The sequence below is a fragment of the Belonocnema kinseyi genome, chromosome 5 (genome assembly GCF_010883055.1).
Source record: "Belonocnema kinseyi isolate 2016_QV_RU_SX_M_011 chromosome 5, B_treatae_v1, whole genome shotgun sequence".
Taxonomy (NCBI): domain Eukaryota; kingdom Metazoa; phylum Arthropoda; class Insecta; order Hymenoptera; family Cynipidae; genus Belonocnema; species Belonocnema kinseyi.
Window position 1 is genome coordinate 150848749 of NC_046661.1, and position 21865 is coordinate 150870613.

General features: G+C 26.3%; 1 protein-coding gene across 1 annotated transcript in view; it reads right to left on the reverse strand.

Annotated features, from left to right (window-relative positions):
* Positions 1-21865, reverse strand: part of LOC117172704 (E3 ubiquitin-protein ligase AMFR-like) — a 132138-nt gene that overhangs the window by 95431 nt on the left and 14842 nt on the right. The window contains exon 2 of the mRNA XM_033360865.1: positions 20006-20312. Coding sequence (XP_033216756.1) covers positions 20006-20260 — 255 coding nt within the window. The 5' untranslated portion in view covers positions 20261-20312. The remainder of the gene's footprint in view (positions 1-20005; positions 20313-21865) is intronic.

A 21865-nucleotide genomic window follows, 5' to 3' on the forward strand; every position in this document is an offset into this window, starting at 1 on the left:
TGTTAATAATTTAATTATATTAAAAAATTCCAATTAAAAGGAACAATTATATTTTAATAAGCTTCTAACTTAATTAAAAAATGATTAAAATCATGTTTATTTCTTTTTAAATAGTTTAAATAAAACATAATATTGAAGATATTAAAATGATTTTATAAACTTTAAATAATTTTTATTTATAAATTAAATTAAATTATTTTTATAATGAAATTATAACGTTTTATAATAAACTATATAAATTTAAAATAATAATATAAAAAATCAAATATAAATATATAAATATTAAATTAATTTTATTTATTAAAAATATTATTATTATTTTTCCATAAAATTCATAATATAATATTAATAATATTAATATTATATTAATCTCCTTAAAATTATTGAAATTTATTAAAAATTCTTTGGAATATTTTAAAATACCCTAAAATATTACAAAAAATGCAGTAAAGTCTTTCAAAATCCCTTGGAACTTAAAAATTTCTTGAAATCTTTCAAAATGCCCTAAAATATTTCAAATCACTTGAAACTATATTAGGCTGTTGAAAATTTCGTGGGATCCTTGAAAATATCATAAAATATTTCAAATTTTTTTTAATTTCTTAAAACTTATGAAAATTCTTTGAAACTCTGAAAAATATTATTAAAATCTGACAAACCCTTTCGAGTTAGTTGAAACTACAGAAGCGTATCACAAATTCCTCGCAATATTTTTAAATATTCTAAAATATATGAAAACTTTTGAAATTTTTGTAAATTCCTTTAAACTTTTTAAAGTACTTGCAAATTCCTTCGAATTAAAAAAGTTAAAATTCTTTGAAATACCTTCAAATTATTAAAATTCATTGGAATCTTCTTAAATACTCTAAAATATTGCAAAACTTTTGATATCTTTTAAAATCCAATGAACTTTTTAAAGTTCTTGAAAATTCCTTAAGATTAAAAAAAAACCTTTGGATCCTTTCAAATTATTGAGATATATTAAAAATTATTGGAACTCTTTTTAAATACCCTAAAATATTCCAAAACTTTTGACATATTTTAAAATCCCTTTAAAATTTTTAAGTTCTTGAAAATTCCTTGAAATTAAAAACAACTTTGAAGTACTTGCAATCATTTTAAACTCTTAAAAATGTCCAGGAATCTTTTAAAAAGACCTAAAAGATTTTAAATCCTAGAAAATCTTTTAAAATGCCTAAAATAATTTCATAGCTCTTAATAATTTGCTACTATTTTCTTAAAATACCTTAAAATATTTAATATTATATGAAATCCCCAAAAATTATTAAAATCTATTTTTAAGTCTTTGGAATTTTTTTAAATACCCTAAAATATTTAAAATCACTTGAAACTATATTAAGCTATTTAAAAATTTCTTGGAATATTTTAAAATACCAGAAAGCATTTCAAATCCTTTGACATTTTTTGAAATTCTTTACAACTTTTTAGAATTTTTGAAAATTTACTCGAATTAAAAAAAACTTAAAATCCTTTGGAATGCCTTCAAATTAATCAAATATATTTAAAATCCTCGGAATCTTTTAAAATAATCTAAAATATTTCAAAACTTTTGAAACTTTTTGAAACCCATTTAAAGTTTTTAAAGTTTTTAAAGTTTTTGAAAAATCCTTGAAAATAAAGAAAACTTAAAATCCGTTGGAACCCCTTCAAGTTATTGAAATATTTAAAAAATGCTTTGGATTTTTTTTTAATATCCGAATTATTTGATATTATTTATAATACTTTAAACTCTTGAAAACGTCCAGGAATCTTTTAAAATCCTTTCAAAGTTTTCAAAGCTCTTGAAAATTCCTTCGTGTTTTTCTAAATACCCTAAAATATTTACTACTCCTTAAAATCCTAAAAAATACCCTAAAATGCAATATACTTTGAAATGCCTTAATTCTATTGAAATTTATTAAAAATTCTTTGGAATCTTTTAAAATACCCTAAAATATTACAAGAAATGCAGTGAAATCTTTCAAAATCCCTTGGAACTTTTTAAACCTCTTGAAAATTTCTTTTAAGTTTTTAAAAATTTGCAAAAATATTTCAAATTCTTTAAAATCGCTTCAAACGATTGAAATCTATAAAAAATTCCTTGAAATATTTCTAAGTCTTTGACATTTTTTTAAATGTCTTGAAAATTGTGTAATTTCTTAAAAATTTCTTGGGATTTTTAAAAATTATCGAACATTTTTTAAATCATCTGAAATTCTTTCAAATTATTGAAATCTTTTGAAAAATGTATGAATCTTTTAAAATACCCTCAAATATTTTTCAAAAATTAAATAAAAATCAAAAATAGGTACATAACTTTATTTACTGAAAGAAAAGTAACTAAGGTGATATTTTTATGTTAAAAAATTACTATAGTGACTCTATATTTTAGAAAATGGCAGAAAAATTATTTGACAAAAAAGGGACTAAAATAGATACCATCCCTGACTTTGCCCTAATTTGCAGGATTTCCCTGACCTGCAGCCATTCTGGGTTATTTTTTTACATAAAATTAAAAATTGTTATCAATCTTTCGCTTTAGAAAAAACTCATATTTTCCATTCCAGAACGTACTCGCACATGTAATTAACTTTTTTTTATTGGAAAACTTATTCACTCTGATTCAATCATTTCATTGAATTCTTTTCACTCCCCGGCATATATTGACATTGTCTGACACTCTCTTTAAAAAATTATTTCCCTTGAAGCGAATGAAAGAAGGAATCAAGTCTGAAAGTAATAACTATTCAGAATTTATTATTCATGTCTTCAACGTTTGCACTTTGAATGCCAATTCACCATTTTTAATTTCCTCTCACAATGAATTTATTCTTTCACACTGAGTTATATTTCGAATCATTTGAAAATTAATTTCCATTCAAGAAAATTTTATGACAGACTTCACAGTCGAAAGTATTCTCCAAACACGGAAAATAGAGTCATTCGAGGTAAAGTACAGATATGATGACTTTATCAAACTCTTCGCCTGGGGTGATTGCTACAAAAAAAAAAGATTTTTCAACTCAAGAAGACGAATTTTCATCACAAAGGTTCAATTTTTATCAAAAATAAATTAATTTTCAATAAAAGTGTTGAGTTTTCAACCTTAAGAGTCAAACCTTTTTAGAAAGAATTTGACTTTGGAACCCGAAAAGGTGAATTATTTTAAAAAAAGTTCATTTTGAACCATATAAATGAATTTATAATTTAATAGTTGGATTTTGAAGCAAGGGTTGAATTTTTAAACAGATAGTTGAATTTTCAACTTACAAAGATAATTTTTCGAACTAATGACAGAATTTACAAAAATACCGAATTTTTAACCAAAAAATATCACTTTTTTATTGAAAGAGATGAGTTTTCACATTCAAAAGACGAATTTCCAACCCAATCATGAATTTTTAACGAAAAAGTTCGAATTTCAAGAAAAAAAAATAATATTAAAAAAAATTTAATTTTCAACCCAGAAAGATTTTTCAGTGAAGACATTTTTTCCAAAGACTGAAAATATTTTTTAAACAGACTTTTTAATCGACTTAGTAACTCAACAGCTAAACAGCAGATTTGAACCCGAGCGAAAAAAAAATTTTAGCCTACAATTTCTCAGAACCTAATGACATTTACAATCAAACTTTTCATGATTTAATTTAAGACTATTTTACCTTAAAAGTAATTTTTCATATTTATTTTTTAAGTTGAAAATTGGATTTTTGAGGAAGTTTTTTATCTATCCTGTAAGATTTTGAAAATTTAAGTTAGGTCCTTTTGAAATGCCACGATTTTTCAACAAAATTTCACATTGAAATTTCAAGCCAAAAAGATGAATTTTCTACAAATCAATTTAATTTTAATCCATAAATATGAATTTTTAATAAATAATTTAACTTCTAACCAAACAGTTGGATTTAAAAAAAATAGTCATGTCCTAAAATAAAACAGATCAATTTTAAACCAAACAAAAAATGAAATTAGAAAATTAATTTTCTACCAAATGAGATGAATTTTCAACCAGAAAAAAGATTTTCTACAAAACAGCTGAATTTTCAAGCACAAGGTTGAATTTTTAAACAAACAGTTGAATTTTCGACCTACGAAGACAAGGGTTCAACTCAATGTGTCCACTTTCCAAACCAAAAAGAATGAAATTTTACCACAAACAGTTGCATTTTTAACCGAGTAGCTGAATTTAAAATAAAAAATATAACTTTTCTATCAAGAGATGAATTTTGGGTCCATATCATGTCACATGCGGCAAGTCTCTCTTCGGCGAGTCTCACCTGCGGCATGTCACAACTGCGGAATCTCTACCCAGCGGCATTTCTCACTGTGAAATTGACATTTTTGCGGCATATCTCACCAGTAAAAATTCTCCCAGTGGCATCTCTCTCTTCCAAAAAATGTTTAATGTCCAATTAAAAATGGCTAAACTGAGGCAAGTCTCCCTGGACTAATTGTCTTCCCGGTGGCATCTCTACCCCGGAAAATATTTTCGGGTTCATATTAAAATATTGAAACTGCGGCAAGCCTCCCGGAACTAATTGTCACATTTGCGGCATCTCCCACCAGCGAAAAGTCTCCACAGTGGCATCTCTCACCCGTGGAAGAAAGTTCAAATCCACATCAAAGCGGCAAAAGTGTGGCAAGTCTCTCATGACTGATTGTCACACCTGCGGCATCTCTCGCCTGCGGCAAGACTCCCCAGCGGCATCTCCCATTCGGGAAAAATTTTCCAATCTGCATCAAACTGGAAAAAGTGAGGCAAGTCTCCCAGGATTAATTGTCACATTCGTGGCATCTCTCATCAGCGGCAAGTCTCCCCAGCGGCATCTCTCCCCCAATAAATATTTTTGAACACTTCCAAAGATGACGTAAGTGCGGCAAGCCTCCCCAGCGGCATCTTTATCCCGAAAAAACTTGTGAGGTACTTCCAAAGGTGGAACAACTGCAGCAAGTCTCCCCAGCGGCATCTCTCCCCCACGAAAATTTTGTAAGAACTTTTAAAAATGGCAAAACTGCGACAAGTCTACCCAGCGACATTTATCACCCAAGAAAATTTGTTCAGTATTTCCAAACATGGTAAAAATTTGGCAAGTCTCCACAGCGGCATCTCTGTCCCAAGAAAATTTTTTAAGGACTTTTAAAAATGGCAAAAGTGTGGCAAGTCTCCCCCGCAGCATCTCTCCCCCAACAAATTTTCTGAGTAGTTTTAAAGATAGCAAAAATGCAGCAAGTCTCCCCAGCGGCATCTCTCCTCCATGAATATTTTTTAAGAACTTCTAAAAATGGCAAAAGTGCGGCAAGTCTCCCAGGCGGCTTCTCTCCCCCAACAAATTTTTTAAGTATTTTTGAAGATGGCAAAACTGCGGCAAGTCTCGCCAGCGGCATCTCTCCCCCAACAAATTTTCTAAGTAGTTTTAAAGATGGCAAAACTGCGGCAAGCCTCGCCAGCGGCATCTCTCCCCCGACAAATTTTCTAAGTAGTTTTAAAGATGGCAAAAGTGCGGCAAGTCTCTCCAGCGGCATCTCTCCTCCAACAAATTTTTTGGTAGTTTTAAAAATGGCAAAAATTCGGCAAGTCTCCCCCGCAGCATCTCTCCCCCAAGAAAATTTCGTAAGGACTTTTAAAAATGGAAAGAATGCAGCAAGTCTCCCCAGCGGAATCTCTCCCCCAATAAATTTTCTAAGTTGTTTTAAGGATGGCAAAAATGTGGCAAATCTCCCCAGTGGCATCTCTCCCCCATGAATATTTTTTAAGAACTTCTAAAAATGGCAAAAATGTGGCAAGTCTCCCAAGTTTCTATATTTTAACTTATTTGTAAGTTATTATTATTGAAAAATAAATAAGATAGACTTCGTTACATAAAAAACAAATGTTTGGAAAACATTAAACCTTTGGTTAAAACTATTCAAATCAATTTTTTGGAAATAACTAATTAAACTCATTCAAAATACAGAAATAAGAAGATGCAAATTTAATGGTAAAAAAACTACATTGCTTTCAACTACATTGCTTTCATTTGTGGTAAAGAGAAAAGTTTCACTAGTCGTATCTTTCTATCGTTGCAGGGTTTCTCTAAAAAAATTCTTGGGGGAGAGATGCCGCTGGAGAGACTTGCCGAATTTTTGCCATCTTTAAAACTACTTAAAAAATTTGTTGGGGGAGAAATGTCACTGGGGAAACTTGCCGCAGTTTTGCCATCTTCAAAACTACTCAGAAAATTTGTTGGGGGAGAGATGCTGCTGGGGAGACTTGCCGCACTTTTGCCATTTTTAAAAGTTTTTAAAAATTTTTCTTGGGGGAGAGATGCCGCTGGTGAGACTTGCCGCATTTTTGCCATCTTTAAAACTACTTAAAAAATTTGTTGGGGGAGAAATGTCACTGGGGAAACTTGCCGCAGTTTTGCTATCTTTAAAACTACTTAGAAAATTTGTTGGGGGAGTGATGACACTGGGAAGACTTGCCGCACTTTTGCCATTTTTAAACGTCTTAAAAAAATTTTCTTGGTGGAGAGATGCCGCTGAGGAGACTTGCCGCATTTTTGCCATCTTTAAAACTACTTAGAAAATTTGTTGTGGGAGAGATGCAGCTTGGGAGACTTGCCGCAATTTTGCCATTTTTAGAAGTTCCTACAAAATTTTATTGGGGAAGAGATGCCGCTGGGGAGACTTGCCGAACTTTTGCCATTTTTAGAAGTTCTTACAAAGTTTTCGTGAGGGAGAGATGCCGCTGGGGAGACTTGCTGCAGTTGTTCCACCTTTGGAAGTACTTAACAAGTTTTTTCGGGATAGAGATACCGCTGGGGAGGCTCGCCGCAGTTACGTCATCTTTGGAAGTGTTCAAAAATATTTATTGGGGGAGAGATGCCGCTGAGGAGACTTGCCGCTGATGAGAGATGCCGCGAATGTGACAATCCTGGGAGACTTGCCTCACTTTTGCCAGTTTGTTGTGGATTGGAAAATTTTTCCCGAATGGGAGATGCCGCTGGGGAGTCTTGCCGCAGGCGAGAGATGCCGCAGGTGTGACAATCAGTCATCAATCAGTAGAGATGCCACCGGGGAGACAATTAGTCTAGGGAGACTTGCCTCAGTTTAGTCATTTTTAATTGGACATTAAACATTTTTTGGAAGGGAGAGATGCCACTGGGAGAATTTTTACTGGTGAGATATGCCGCAAAAATGTCAATTTCACAGTGAGAAATGCCGCGCGGGAGATGCCGCAGAAGAGACATGCCGCATATGTGACATGCCGCAGGTGAGACTCGCCGCAGAGAGACTTGCCGTATGTGACATGATATGGACCCTGAATTTTCAACCCAAAAAGACGAATTTTCAAAACATGAATTAAGTTTTCAAACATGAAGTCGATTTTTGTAGAAAAAAAATTTTTATTTTGAACCAGAAAATATTAATTTATAAAATAAAAGTTACAATTTTCAAAAAAAGAAAAAATAAGAATTTTCAATATAAAATGACAGAAAATTTTTAAGCCACAATTTATTCTAAAGATACTTTTTTCGTATATTGGATTGTTTGTTATTTACAATCAAACTTTTCAGGATTTACCATAAAATTACTTTTCCATATATTTAAAAAAGATTTTAATTGTATTTTTGAGGACGATTTTTATTTCTCCTTTAAAATTTTGAAAATTTGGATTAGGCACTTTTGGAATTTTCAACAACAAAATTATGTTCAATAAAAAAATAAAATTTTCGACACAGAAAAATTTTCAGTCATGAAACAACCAAATTTGTTTTCGAAAACTAACAATATTTGTTTAAACGGACTTCTTTTTATCTACTTAGCAACTCTACAGCTAAAAAGCGGATTTTGAATTTTTTTTAAATTGCATATTGGATTTTTTGTAATCTTCTAAAGTTGGAAAAATTTTCTCCTCGAGCGAAAAAAAAAAAAAATTCCTCTAAAATTTCTCAGAACCTATTGATATTTACAATCAAACATTTTAGGATTTAATTCACAACTAATTTATGTCAAAAATGATTTTTCATTTTTTTAAAATATAAAAATTTGATTTTTGAGAACGTATTTTATCTCTCCTATAAAATTTTGAAAATTAGAAATTGAATTAAAGTTAGAAACTAAATAGAAATTAAATTTTTACCAAAAGAGATGATTTTTCAAGCCAAAAGAACTTCTACAAACAGTTGGGTTTTCAATCAAATAGTTGAATTTTAAATCCGAGTAAATTAATTTTTAATAAAATACATGAATTTCTAACCAAATAGTTGAATTTTTAACTAAAAAAAATCAATTCCCAAGAAAAAATTGAAGTCAAATTTCCAGTTAAAAAATTAATTTTTAGTTTAAAAAAAAAAATTTTAACCAAAAAAAGCCAATTTTCAAGTAAATTGTTCGATTTTCAACCAGAGAGAAAAAATAATTTTTTACATAGGAGCTCAAATTTGAACCAAGCTGTGGAAGCTTCAAGCGAAAAAAGATTAATTTTTTGACAAAATAGTTGAATTTTTAACAGAAGATTCAAATTGTACGCGGAAAAAGATGAATTCTGAAACAAGAATATAACAGTGGACTTTTCAATTAAAAATAATTAACTTTCAACCAAGAATATTTCGTTAAAAACTAATTTTTTCAACTGAAAATTTCTCTGTTTTTAGTGAAAAATTAATTTCATTATTGGTTGAAAATTTAATATTTTTAGTTAAAAACTCCACTATGTTGTTGGAAATTTATCTTTTTCAGTCAAAGTTTAAATATTTCGTTAGAAATTTATAATTTTTATTGAAAATTCACCTTTTTAATAGAAATTTTTCTTGATTAAAAAATCATCTTTATGGATGGAAATTTAAATATTTGGTTTAATGTTATACTCGTTTGTCGAAAAATCATTTTTCTCAACTTTATCATTTTAATTATAAAAATCATCTCTTTGGTCAAAAATTAACTATGTTGTTGAAAATTCGCTTTTTAGATTGAGAATCAATTTTTTAATCCTTAAAAATTTAACTACATATTTTCTTTGTTTCCCTTTTTTTTTAATGTTTTCAAGAAACCCTTTTACTCGTCTTCCGCCTAAATTCGAACTCAATTAATAGAACCCAATACGAAAATTAAACTATTTTTGCTTGAACGCAAATTTTTTAAATTTGAAAAATGTAATATTATATTTTTGGTTCAGAATTAATCTCTTCATGCTCAAAATTCTACTATTTGTTTGAAAATTTAACTGATCGGTTGAAAAATTAATTATTTAGTTGAAAATTCTACTAATTTGTCAAATCACCATGATTGTTTTTCGAAAAATCAAATGAAAAGTTATTTTTATTGGGTTCTATTAATTCAGTTCGCATGTAAGTGAAAAAATAATAAAAAGGGAAACTTTCTTTTAAAAACAGTAAATAAAAAAGAGGAATTCTTTAAATAAGGAAAACGAGAAGAATACGAGAAAGAGTGTGAAGTTTGTCATTAATAATTTTTATTTAGACTCAAGTAAATTTCCTTAATTAAAAGTATAATTAAGTTGATAATTCTATCACTTTCTACTTTTGATTATGATGCTAAAAATGTAAGGAATAATGAAAATGTACAATTTATTTTTGATTTCGTTTAATTTAAAAATAAAAATTAAGAGCTCATGATAATTTCGGAAAAGACGTAAGCAAAATTATCGAGTTGGAGTATCACGTGAATAAATGGTGATATAAAAGACTATTTATTTACTATATTGATTCACCGATTAAATTAATTCAATTTTTAAATGAGCAAAAGAAAGGAAGTTTCAAGTTAATCGAAAACAAAAATGAAAAAGGCGATATAAAAAGAGTTTCATTTTTATCTGACGTGTGCTTTTTAAAGCCTATTCATTATAATTTTTAATTTGAAAATTTGTCATCAGGAGGTAATTTCAAAAAAAACTTTAACGAAGATTGACATTAACGATGACATGTTTAAATGACTAGGAGAATAAAATCATAAACTCATTAAAGACGTAAAAAAAATCGCTTAAGCACTTGAGTCGAACAATTTTTAATTGAAAAGTATCAGAATTCAAATATTATTAACTGAATGGAAAAATTGTAAAGTTACAAAATTAAAATTAGAGCGCTGTTAAAATTTTTTTAAATAATTTAAAAAGTTGCTCAAATGTCAAATTCGAATGTTTTGCACTAGAATAAATAGAAAAAAAATATTTAACAATAGAATTGAATTTAAATCAGTAAACAATTTATTAATAATTCTATATACCAGAATTTCAGAAAATAAAATTTGTAAATGTAGAGCTTTATTTTTCAAATTAATAATAGTGTGAATTAATTTTCGAATTTTAAATATAGTAAGATAATATTTAAATAAAAGAATAAAAAAAACAGAAAAAATCAAGAAAATCGACTTAAATTGGTTTTAAAGTATCACCTTGAGCATATTGTGAGATGCGAGTATTTTCTGTACCCAGCCATAAACGGCAGTGCGACGATCGTAACGCATATTCATTGTTCCTGACATTATGTAATTCCGATTTGAATACGCCCTCGTAGAAAGCATGCCACGACTTTATGATTATTAGCCAATTTACATTTAATTACGTTTTTATTTAATAAAAAAATATCATTGAAATCTTATTTATAAATTTTTATCAAATTATAAACAATTTTTTTGTTGCTGTGGTGCCGAAATCAATAAGGATAAAAAAAATATGGATGTAAAATTTTATTGCGGATATTTTTACTTCTAGACAAAAAGTTATAGCTATTTTTGTTTTTAAATTAAGGCCAAAAAAGTGAATTATAAAAATATCCTTCAAAACAAATTCCAATTATTCCCTACGAATTGAAAAAATTATCAACACCCCTATTTTTTCACCAAAACATTATTTTTCAACCAAAAATAGAATTAAATTTTTATTAAAAAAATAAATAAATTTAAAAAAAATTACTTCTTAACAAATTTATCCAATTTTAAAGCCAAAAAATGAATTTTATACCAAAAAAGAAACAGTTTCCATAAAATAAATCGATTTTCAACTGAATAAAAAATTTACAAATCAAAACTAGAATAGTTCAATTTGCAGTTAGCAAAGCAAATTTCTAATAAACAAAAATATGATTTTTCAGCCCAATTAAATAATTTTCAACTAAAAATACAAATTTTCAAACAAAAATGGAATAGTTATATCTTTAGTTAAAAAAAAAGTAAACAAAAAACGAATTTTCAGCCAAAGAAATTAATTTTAATCACAGTAATGAATTTTTAATAAAAAATATGAATTTTTCACCACGTAGTGAAATTTTCAACTCAAAAGATGAATTTTCTAAAAAAAAAACGAATTTTTAATTAAATATTTTGTTTCCATTCAAAGAAATGGATGTTCAACAAAAAATAAAATAGTTAAATTTTCCTGAAAACAGAACATTTTTTAACGAAAATTTGACATTCCCACCAAAAAAAGTACACTTTTCCATAAAAAATATAATAATCAAAGTGAATTTTTAACAGAAATGATCAATCTTCAACTAAAAAATTTAATTTTTAAGCGAATAGATGAATTTTCAACTAAAAATATAAATTTTCTGCCAAAAATAAAATACTTAAATTTTCAGTTAGAAAACTGAATTTTCACTTAAACAAAATATATTTTTAAATATATTTTTAACAAAAAATTTCCAAGAAAGTACATAAATTTTTTTCCTAAAAAAGATCAAATTAAATAAATAATAAATATATCAATTTTTAACTAAAAAAGATAAATTTGCAAACAAAAATTAAAATAGTTCAGTTTGCAGTTAGAAAAGTAATTTATATGAAAAAATTTTTAAATGAGTTTTCAGGAAAATTAATTAATTTTCAACTTAAAATACAAATTTTGAAGCTGAAATGAAGTAATTCCATCTTCAGTTTAATCAATTAATTTTCAATTGAAAATATTAAATTTCTATCAAATATGATAAATTTTCGATAAAAATGCGACAATAACATTTTAAGTTAAAAAAAAGAATTCTAAATAAAAAAAAACTCATTTTCAACCAAAAAGATCAAGTTTTAGCCAATAAAATTAATTTTCTACCAAAAAAGATTAATTTTGATCTAAGTTCACGAATTTTAAATCGAATATTTCGAATGTTTAAATTCAAATTTTCAATCAAACATAGAAATTTTAAAACAAATAATTCAATTTTCAACAATTTTCAACCAAACGTCTACGAGTTAAATTTTCAGTTATAACAATTAATTTTTCACTGGAAAACACAATTTTAAGCAAGAGACCATAATTTTCAATATTTTTAAATTTTGAACAAAAAAAAGGTTTGTTAAATAAAATTATAAATCATCAATAAAATAAATGAATTTTTAACAAATTAGTTCCACTTCCAACTACATAGTTAAATTTTTAAACAAAGAGGAAAACGAGATATTTGATATTTCAATCAAAAATAATTTTAATTTTATATACAAAATAGTTTCATTTAACCAAAATAGATTAATTTTCTACCAATATTTGCAACTTTTAACCATAATAATACAATTAACTTCAACTTTAGTTTTCCGAAAATTTCCTAAATTTTTAACAACTCTGTAATTAAAAAATAATATGTTTATTTCACTCTAGACTTTTGTTGTAAAAATACATATATTAATTATGAAACATTTTTTTACGATAAATGCATTAAATTCTGTTAAATGCTCTGTTCGAGTTTCAATGCTAGGCATATTCTCGATAGCATTTGCTCAACAGCGTAGCGGAAAGGCGCAGTGCGCGGGTACTCACTCGCGTATATTGCGCAATATTATGCATTCCGATTGGAAACGGTTCAGACGGACCTGCCTGTTTCTCTTTGGATTCCCCCGATTTGTGGCCAAGGCTATTTGCAGGAAACCCCCGAATCTGGACTAAAACCGAGAGTTTGGTGTATAATTTTTTATAAATGGAAGAAAACAAGGTTAAATTTATAAATGTATTATACTTGAGAGTTAATTTAAATGCTTCTTACAGAAATTCCCTCACTTTCGTAATTGTTTTTTAAATCCATTATTTTTTCATGATTTTTACTGACCAACAAAAACAAATATTTAAATAATGTCTAAGTGTATTTCATATTAAATACTTGAAAGAAAACTTTTCAAATATTTCACTCGTAATAATAAAAATTCTTTATAATATGAAGACTGATATTAAAAGAAGGATTCTCTGGTGTGAAAATTCTTTCAAAGCTTCCTTAATCTGTTTTTCCGCGTAGTGATTGCAAAGGCAATAATTTTTCGCCATTTTATCTAACAGTGTCTTTCTTTGAAAGAAACCAGGTCAGTGAGTAAAGAGCCATTTAAAACGAAGCTGAAATTCGCTGATAGAACATCAATTTTTATTACAAGTATATAGAACTTAATTTCATATTCATCCTAATAAACTTTTTTTTCATTATTACGCTTTAACGCCTTTACTGCAGGCCTCGGAAACTTTTCAGAAATAAAAAATAGTCTGAATTGTGTCACAAATTTAAAAAAAAAAGTAAAATAGTGTCATAAACTTTTCAAGTATTCAACATTAAAGAAATTATTCTCTTTAAGACTCCAGGACCACGGTTAAAAATTATTTTGAAAAGAAAAGAAAAATTTGCATTAATTTTTTCACATAAATTTTAATCAATTCTAATCAATAAAAGCTCATTATACGCGGAATATAACTGACTTTCAACATATTGATAGAAAAAAAATTATTAGGTTTGAAATTGTTTTATGAAATTATTGTTAGATTGGAAAAAAATTAAAAACTTTCAAATGGTTTCGATTACATCTTCGTGATTTTCACCGTAATAAAATAAATAATCCATTTTTAAAAAGGTATTTTTTTCCTTTTCTTTCGAACAAAACAGAAAATTAGGAATCAGGTCAAGAAATAAAAATAAATAAATATAAAAAAATGCCTAATTTTTCGCGAAAATGAGTCGTCTTTGTGAAATCTTTGGGAATATTTTTAAATCTTTGTAAACACTTTGAATTCTTTGAAATCTTTATGATAACTTTTGGAAATCTTTATAAAATATTTGAAATATTTACGAAATCTCTCTTTAATCATTGTTTGTGAAATCTTTTGTAATACATTTGAAACCACTGAAATCTTTTGAAATCTTCTCTTTGTTTAAACTTTTAAAAATCGTTTAAAATCTTTAAAATCTTTAAAATCTTTGAAATCTTTGAAATCTTTTGAAACCTTTGTAAATTCGCTGAAATCTTTTAAAGTATTAAAAATTTTTGTGAAGTCTTGAAACTTCTGTAAAAGCATTTTTAAAATATGTAAAAACTATCAAATATTTTAAATCGTTGTGAAATTTTCTCTAAACTTTTAAAATATTTATAAAATATTGATGACATCTTTTTTTAATCTTTGTTTATAAAATATTTTACGTTTGTTTCAACCTATTGAAATATTTTGAAATCGTCTCAAATTGATTGAAGCCTTTTGAAATTGATTATTTTTTTATTTTTATATACAAAAAGGAATAATAATTAAAATATCTCAAAAGGGTTTAAAATCCTTGAAATCTTTACAATCTTTTGAATTATTAAATTTTTGTGTGAAATTTCTGTGGAATCGTTGAGAAATCTTTTTTAATTTTTGTAAAATATTTGAAATCCTTAAAATATTTTTAATCTTTGTGAAATTTTTTGTGTTCGTTTGAAACCATAGAATTTTTTGAAATCTTCTCAAATTTGTTGAAACCTTATGAAATCGTACAATTTTAATTTTTGTGTATATAAAAAATAATAAAAACCAAACAATCTCAAAAGGGTTTAAAATCGTTGAAATCCTTGAAATACTTTGAAATATTTTGTGAATTCGTTGAAATCTTTTGAATTATTAAATTATTTGTTGAAATCTTGAAATTTCTGTGAAATCTTTAAGAAATATTAAAATTGTTGTAAAATATTTCAAATCCTTGAAATATTTTTAATCTTTGTGAAATTTTTTTAAAAACTTTTGCAATTTTTATGAAATATTGGAAATATTTATGAAATCTTTCTTTAATCTTTGTTTATGAAACCTTTTATGTTTGTTTGAAACCATTGAGATTTTGGAAATCTTCTCAAATTTGTTTAAACTTTTAAAAATCGTTTAAAATCCTTGAAATCTTTGTGAAATTTTTTCTAAAATTTTTCAATATTTCTTTAATCTTTGTTTAAGATATCTTTCATGTTTGTTTGAAACTATTGAAATTTTTTGAAATATTCTATAATTTGTTGAAAACTTTTGAAATCATTTAAATCCTTAAAATCTATTAAATCTTTTAAAACCTTTGAAATCAAATACTTGAAAACTCCAAGGACTCAAATTTTACGAAACCTTTTGAAATCGTTTAAAATCCTTGAAATTTTTTTTTTGAAACCGTAAGTTCGTTGAAATCTTTTCAATAATTAAAATTTTTTGTGAAATCTTTCCTTAATCTTTCTTTTTGAAATCGTCTGTTTTCGTTTGAAACCATTGAAACCTTTTGAAATTTTCTATTTTTATTTTTATATATAAAAAATTAATAAAAATTACACGAAATAAAAAGGATTTAAAATCTTTGAAATCTTTTGAAATCATTGTAAATTCGCTGAAATCTTTTGCATTATTATATTTTTTTGTGGAATCTTGAAATTTCTGTGAAATCTTGAAGAAATATTTTTAAATTTTTGTAAAATATTTCAAATCCTCGAAATCTTTGAAACTTTTGTGAAATCTTTTTATAATCTTTGTTTTTGAAATTGTCTGCTTTCGTTTGAAACCATTGAAATCTTTTAAAATCTTCTCAAATTTGTTGAAACCTTTTCAAATCGTTTATTTTTTATTTATATATATAAAAAAAATTAAAAATCTTTTGGAGTATTAAAATTTTTTCTCAAATCTTTAAATTCTGTGAAATCTTTGAGAATCTTCTCAAATTTTTTGAAACATTTTGAAATCGTGTAATTTTTATATAAAAAAAAAAAATAATGAAAATTAAACGATCTAAAAGGGTTTATAATCCTTAAAATCTTTGAAATCTTTCTTTAATCTTTGTTTGTTAAATCTATTGTGTTCGTTTGAAATCATTGAATCTTTTGAAATATTCTCAAAATTTGTTGAAACCTTATGAAATCGTTTAATTTTTATTTTTATGTATATAAAAAATAATAAAAAGCAAACGATCTCAAAAGAGTTTAAAATCGTTGAAATCCTTGAAATCTTTCGAATTATGAAATTTTTTTGTGAAATCTTGAAATATCTGTGAAATCATTGAGAAATCTTTTATGTTTATTTGAAACTATTGGAATATTTTGAAATCTTCTCAAATTTGTTGAATCCTTTTCAAATCGTTTAATTTTAATTTTTAATTTTTATATATAAAAAATAATAAAAATTAAACGATCTCAAAAGGCTTGAATATCCTTGAAATCTTTTGAATTATTAACCTTTTTTGTGAAATCCTGAAATTTCTGAGAAATTTTTGAAATGATTTTTTTTTTATCTTAAGCAATCTTTATTAAATATTTGGAATATTTATGAAATCCTTCTTCAATCTTTGTTTGTGAAATTTTTAGTTCTCTTTTGAAACCATTAAAATCTTTGAAATCTTCTCAAATTTGTAGAAATCTTTCGAAATCGTCTAAAATCCTTGAAATCCTTGAAATATTTGTTTAAAATCGTTTTAAATTCGTTGAAATCTTTTGATTTATTAAAATGTTTTGTGAAATCTTGAAATTTCTGTGAAATCTTCGGGATATCTTTTAAAATTGTTGTAAAATATTTGAAATCCTTTATATATTTTAAATCTTTGTGAAACTTTTTTTTTAAATTTCGCAATCTTTATAAAACATTTTAAACATTTGTGAAATCTTTCTTCAATATTTGTTTATGAAATCTTTTATGTTTGTTGGAAAACATTGAAATTTTTTAAATCTTCTCAAATTTGTTGAAACCTTTTGAAATCCATTAAAATCCTTGACATTTTTGAAACCTTTGTCAATTCGTTAAAATCTTTTGGAGTATTTAAAATTTTTGTGAAATCTTAAAATTTCTGTGATATCTTTGAGAAAATTATAAAATTTTTGTAAAATATTTAAAATCCTTGAAGTGTTTAAAATCCTTGAAATATTTTAAATCTTTGAAATATTTGTGAAATCTTTCTTTAATTTTTGTTTGTAAAATCGTCTGTTTTCGTTTGAAAATATTGAAATCTTTTGAAATCTTCTCAAATTTTTTGAAACGTTTTGAAATCGTTTGATTGTAATTTTTAATTTTTATCTAAAAAAATAAAATAAAAAGTAAACGACCTCAAAAGGGTTTAAAATCCTTGAAATATTTGTAAATTCGTTCAAATCTTTTGAAATATTAATTTTTGTTATGAAATCCTTGAAATGTTTTAAATCTTTGCAAAATTTTCTCTAAGCTTTTGCACTATTTATGAAATATTTGAAATATTTATGAAATCTTTTGAAGTATTAAAAATATTTTTGTGAAAACTTTGAAAATCTTTAAAATCATTAAAATCTTTTTTAAGTTTTAAAATCTTTTTGAACTCTTTTAAATCTGCTGTAAACGAATTTTTTCAAATCTTTGAAATCCTTATGAAATGTTCGAATTTTTTCCTTGTTTGATTCTCTTAAGTCTTGTTTAGTACAATTTTAATCCTCTTTGAATCTCTTGAAGATTTTTGTTGTAAATTATGGAAAATAATATTAAAAAATTAACTAAAATATTAATGAACAACTCTTTTTAAATATTTAAAATTATTACTTATAAAATATTAATGTGACCATTCATTAAAATTTGCCGCGTATTATAATGTGAGAATATATTTGTGCATTATCTATATTCATATAAATACAAACATACAACCGAAAAAAAAGTTGTTTTCGCGAAGTTCTCATAGCAATGAAAACTTTCTATTGGAAGTCAAAAACACTCCCCTAAAATTGCATTAAAAAATTCTTTCACTCAAAAATAAATAAAAGTTTATCTAAATTATTGCACCTTCAAACCAGAAGACAAATTATCTTGATAAAAATTCAATTTTCAAACAAAAAATATGACTGTCCAACAAAAAATTAATTTTGCACGAAACTGATGCTTTTTTATGAAAAATGAGGAAATTTCAAACTAAAAAATAATTTAAAAAAAACGCCAATTTTTAACTTAAAAATATCAATATTAAAAAAAAGCATTAGCCTTCAATAAAAAAATTTCACAATGTAGTTTAACTTTGACCCAAGTAGTTGAATTTTCAATTAAAAAAGATTAATTTATAACAAGATAATTCAACTTTTAACCAACGAGATCACTTTTCAACTTAAAACATAAATCTTTAACAAAAAAGTGATTTCTTAACAAAGCGATTCAACTAAATGTTTTAAACTAATTAGTTGAATGATAATTCAACTAATTTGTTATAATAAGCAAAATAGAACGATCTTTAACCCGAAAAAATTGCATTTTCATGTAAAAAATTGAATTTCTTCTATAATTATATAATTTTAATTTTTAATTTCTAGTTTTATAATTTCTTCTACAATTCTGTAGCAATTAGTTGCATTTTTACCAAAGAAAATTAAATTTATCTTAAAGCAGAAGAATTTTTTATTACAAAAAAAGTTGAGTTTTCGTCCAAAAAAGATTCCAGTTAACTCAGTAACATCAAAAATTGAATTTTTGTAACAAAAAAAAATTATTTTCTACGAAAATAATTGAATTTTTAATCCAAAAAGACGTATTTTTCAGCCAAAGAGGATCAATTTTTAACAAAATGTTTAAATACTCCACCAAATAATTGCATTTTTATCGAAGAACTATCAATTTTGTACAAAAATTTGTCAAAATTTACCAAAAAGTTTATCAACAAAAAAGATTTAATTTCTGCTAAAGCAGATGAACTTGAAAATAAAAAAAACAAACTTTAAAAAAAAATAGTTGATTTTTCAACCGAAAATTTAACGAAAAAATGCAATTTTCTATTGATTAAAAAAATTCTGAGATTCTCATAAATTTTCAGATAATTTATTTCTCTAATATTCTCATTCTCGGTACCGTTCTTAAAATAATATATAACTGGCTCAGAACTCTCTTTGTACATACATAGCCACAAAATAATTATTTAATAATTAATTAATAAATAACTATTTAATAATTAATTAATTGTAATTAATATTTTTGCGCGCATTTACCGGATTGGTTCCCGTTGGCGCTCTTATTTAAAATGATTTTTTTTACGTTTTTGTTTATAATTCTTTAAAACCAACAATAATTGTAAAGTGCATAAAGAAAGTCAAAATTATTTTAAATTTATATTTTTGCTGAAAAAGGTATTTCTTCATTTCAATTGAAATTCGATTATTTATTTTCAAACTAGTAAAATAAAATAATTATCTTAAATTTCACCTTATAATTCTGTTTTGTGAACGAAAAATTGTTTATATTAATTTATTGTTTATTTATTGCAAAAAAAATGTTCAGCATTTAAATTACTCTTCGCATTTCGACAATATAACTGTTTTAATAGAAAAAAAAGAAAAAAAAAATTAAAATTCAAAGTTTTCGTGAGTAAATTCAGAAGATTTCCAGGTTTTCAAGGTCACTAGACACCCTGATTAAACTAAGAAGCATTGAATACAAGATCTGGGAGAATCTAATAAGTATTTCTTTAAGTCCGTTTTAAGACCTCCAAACATGCAAAAATGAACATTTGTTCACATTTTTAGTATAGTCAAATAGTACTTGCATTATATTGAATTAATCCTCATCAGATCCTCGTAAAGTCTCCGAGGCTAGAGATTTTGAATTAGTAATTGAATATTAAATATCAAGGAAAATGAAATATTGATCATGGAAAAATCAGCGAATTTTGAAAATAAACTTCTCGGACATCCTGCCTAATTTTACTAGTAATAACTAGCAAAACATGTTGAAATATTTTATTAATTTTGTTACAGGAGGGGGGGGGGGGTATTAGACAAGGCCTAAAATCCGTTACGTAATTTAAGTACGACCCCTTAGACTCTGATTAAAGATTTGACTTACCCAGATGCATCCCGGTTCCTGGACCATGCAAGCTACAAGTTCTTTAAGATGGACTCCAAACGATCTTGGATCCGTTTCCGTGACATTTCCGGTGACATTGTGATTGTCAACAATATCTGTCTGATTTGTTCGCCAGGATGGATCCTTCACAATTTGTGCAGCGTAATAAACTGAGCAGGATAAAATTGCAACACTGATGGCAGTGTAAACTCTCAAACTAGGGACCGGCAACCGGTCCAGAAAGACCATCGGCATGTTCGGATCAATATTTGAAAATCTGCTTAGGCTCCCTCAAAAACTGGATTTTCTGAAACAAATAGGAGCAAGAAGGCCCTTCATTTTATCTCCACTTTTTAACATTATTTTCTTATCATAAAAAATAAGATTCTCTTATTATTGTACATGTTACAGTCGGGCCTCTCATTAAGGCGCCTCTCAATAAGACATCTTCCCCTTAACTACACTCGAACGTTACCCCCACTTTCTAGACTTCGCGTTGACCGAGGAAGATTTCAAAGCATTGCCTCTCAATAGAAGGCTCGCGATAAAAATAAATCTGCCTATGTAATGTACTTATGTACATCGAACTCTCGCTTTCAGTCACCCCGTTCTCAGCCTTATGTGAAAATCTAATTATCAGTATAAAATGGTCTTTTATGTGCCAGAAATCTATTTTTGTCACTTGTGGGGATTTTTTGAGACCCTATAAAACAGGCTTATGATGTTGATATTTGGAAAGAGATATTTTTTTCGTATTCTATGGTTACAATAACGTATTTTTTTCTCATGGGAAATACGTGTTAAACTTTATGGATCTTGCGGAACTTCTAAGTATCATTTTTTTTTCAAATGAAAAAAATGCATTTATTTGTGTGTGGATTTGAAGAAATTTCTGGGATGTATCCACAAAAATTGAAAAAATAATTTGCCAATGCATTATGGGACCATCCTAAGGCACAATCATAAATCGTCCACGTGTTTTTCCAAACGTTAAAATGAATATTAATAGCCATTGTTTCTAATCTTTACTACCAATATTTTTCAAACTGAAAATAAGTGAAGTATCTCTCTAAAGGTAATAGAAGACCAAGGCATGAGTAATAATGACGTAACTTGCTGGCGAGTGACGTGTCGATTCGAAAGCAATACAAACATTCATCGCTCAATAAACTAGGGCCACGTGGACTCCATTTCAGATTCACCCAAAACATTTCTATCACGTCAGCTTTATCGTAAAATTTTATTGATTGTAAAAAAGCAACTAGCCTATGCAACTGAAATCCGTAAAGGTTATGAAAAAAAAATATAAAAAAATAAAATAATCAAATAAATTTTTCTATTGCTTGGTTAACGAGAAAATAATGAAATTCACTATTTTAATTATAATTTAGGATATTTAAATGAGATAAAAATCAAACTTAAACCCCTTTTTTAACGTCCAATAATAAAGTTGATGAGATGAATTCCTAAAAATAAAATCAAGAATCTAACGACCAAATTTTGACAACCACGACAAAATGTTCCCACTGCAATCTGAAAAAAAGAGAACATTTTCCTCTTCTCCTTTCTCGCTAAAAAAGAAAAGAAAATCATTCGTCGTTCATTTCGACGAAAATAAAAAGGAGGAAAGAAAAATGAGAATGCAAACCAACCCAATCCCCTTCCTTCTCTTTTTTATTTCTTTTGTCCTTTTTATTCTTACAATTATCAAATCACAATAAAAAACATTAGTAGAAAATAATCACCAACTTTTCGGCACTCATACAGCACCCTTATGAAGGCCAAAATATATATAATAAAATAAAATTAAAATAAAAAAATTAAAATTAAGTAAAAATAAAAATTGTTGCCAGCAGGAAC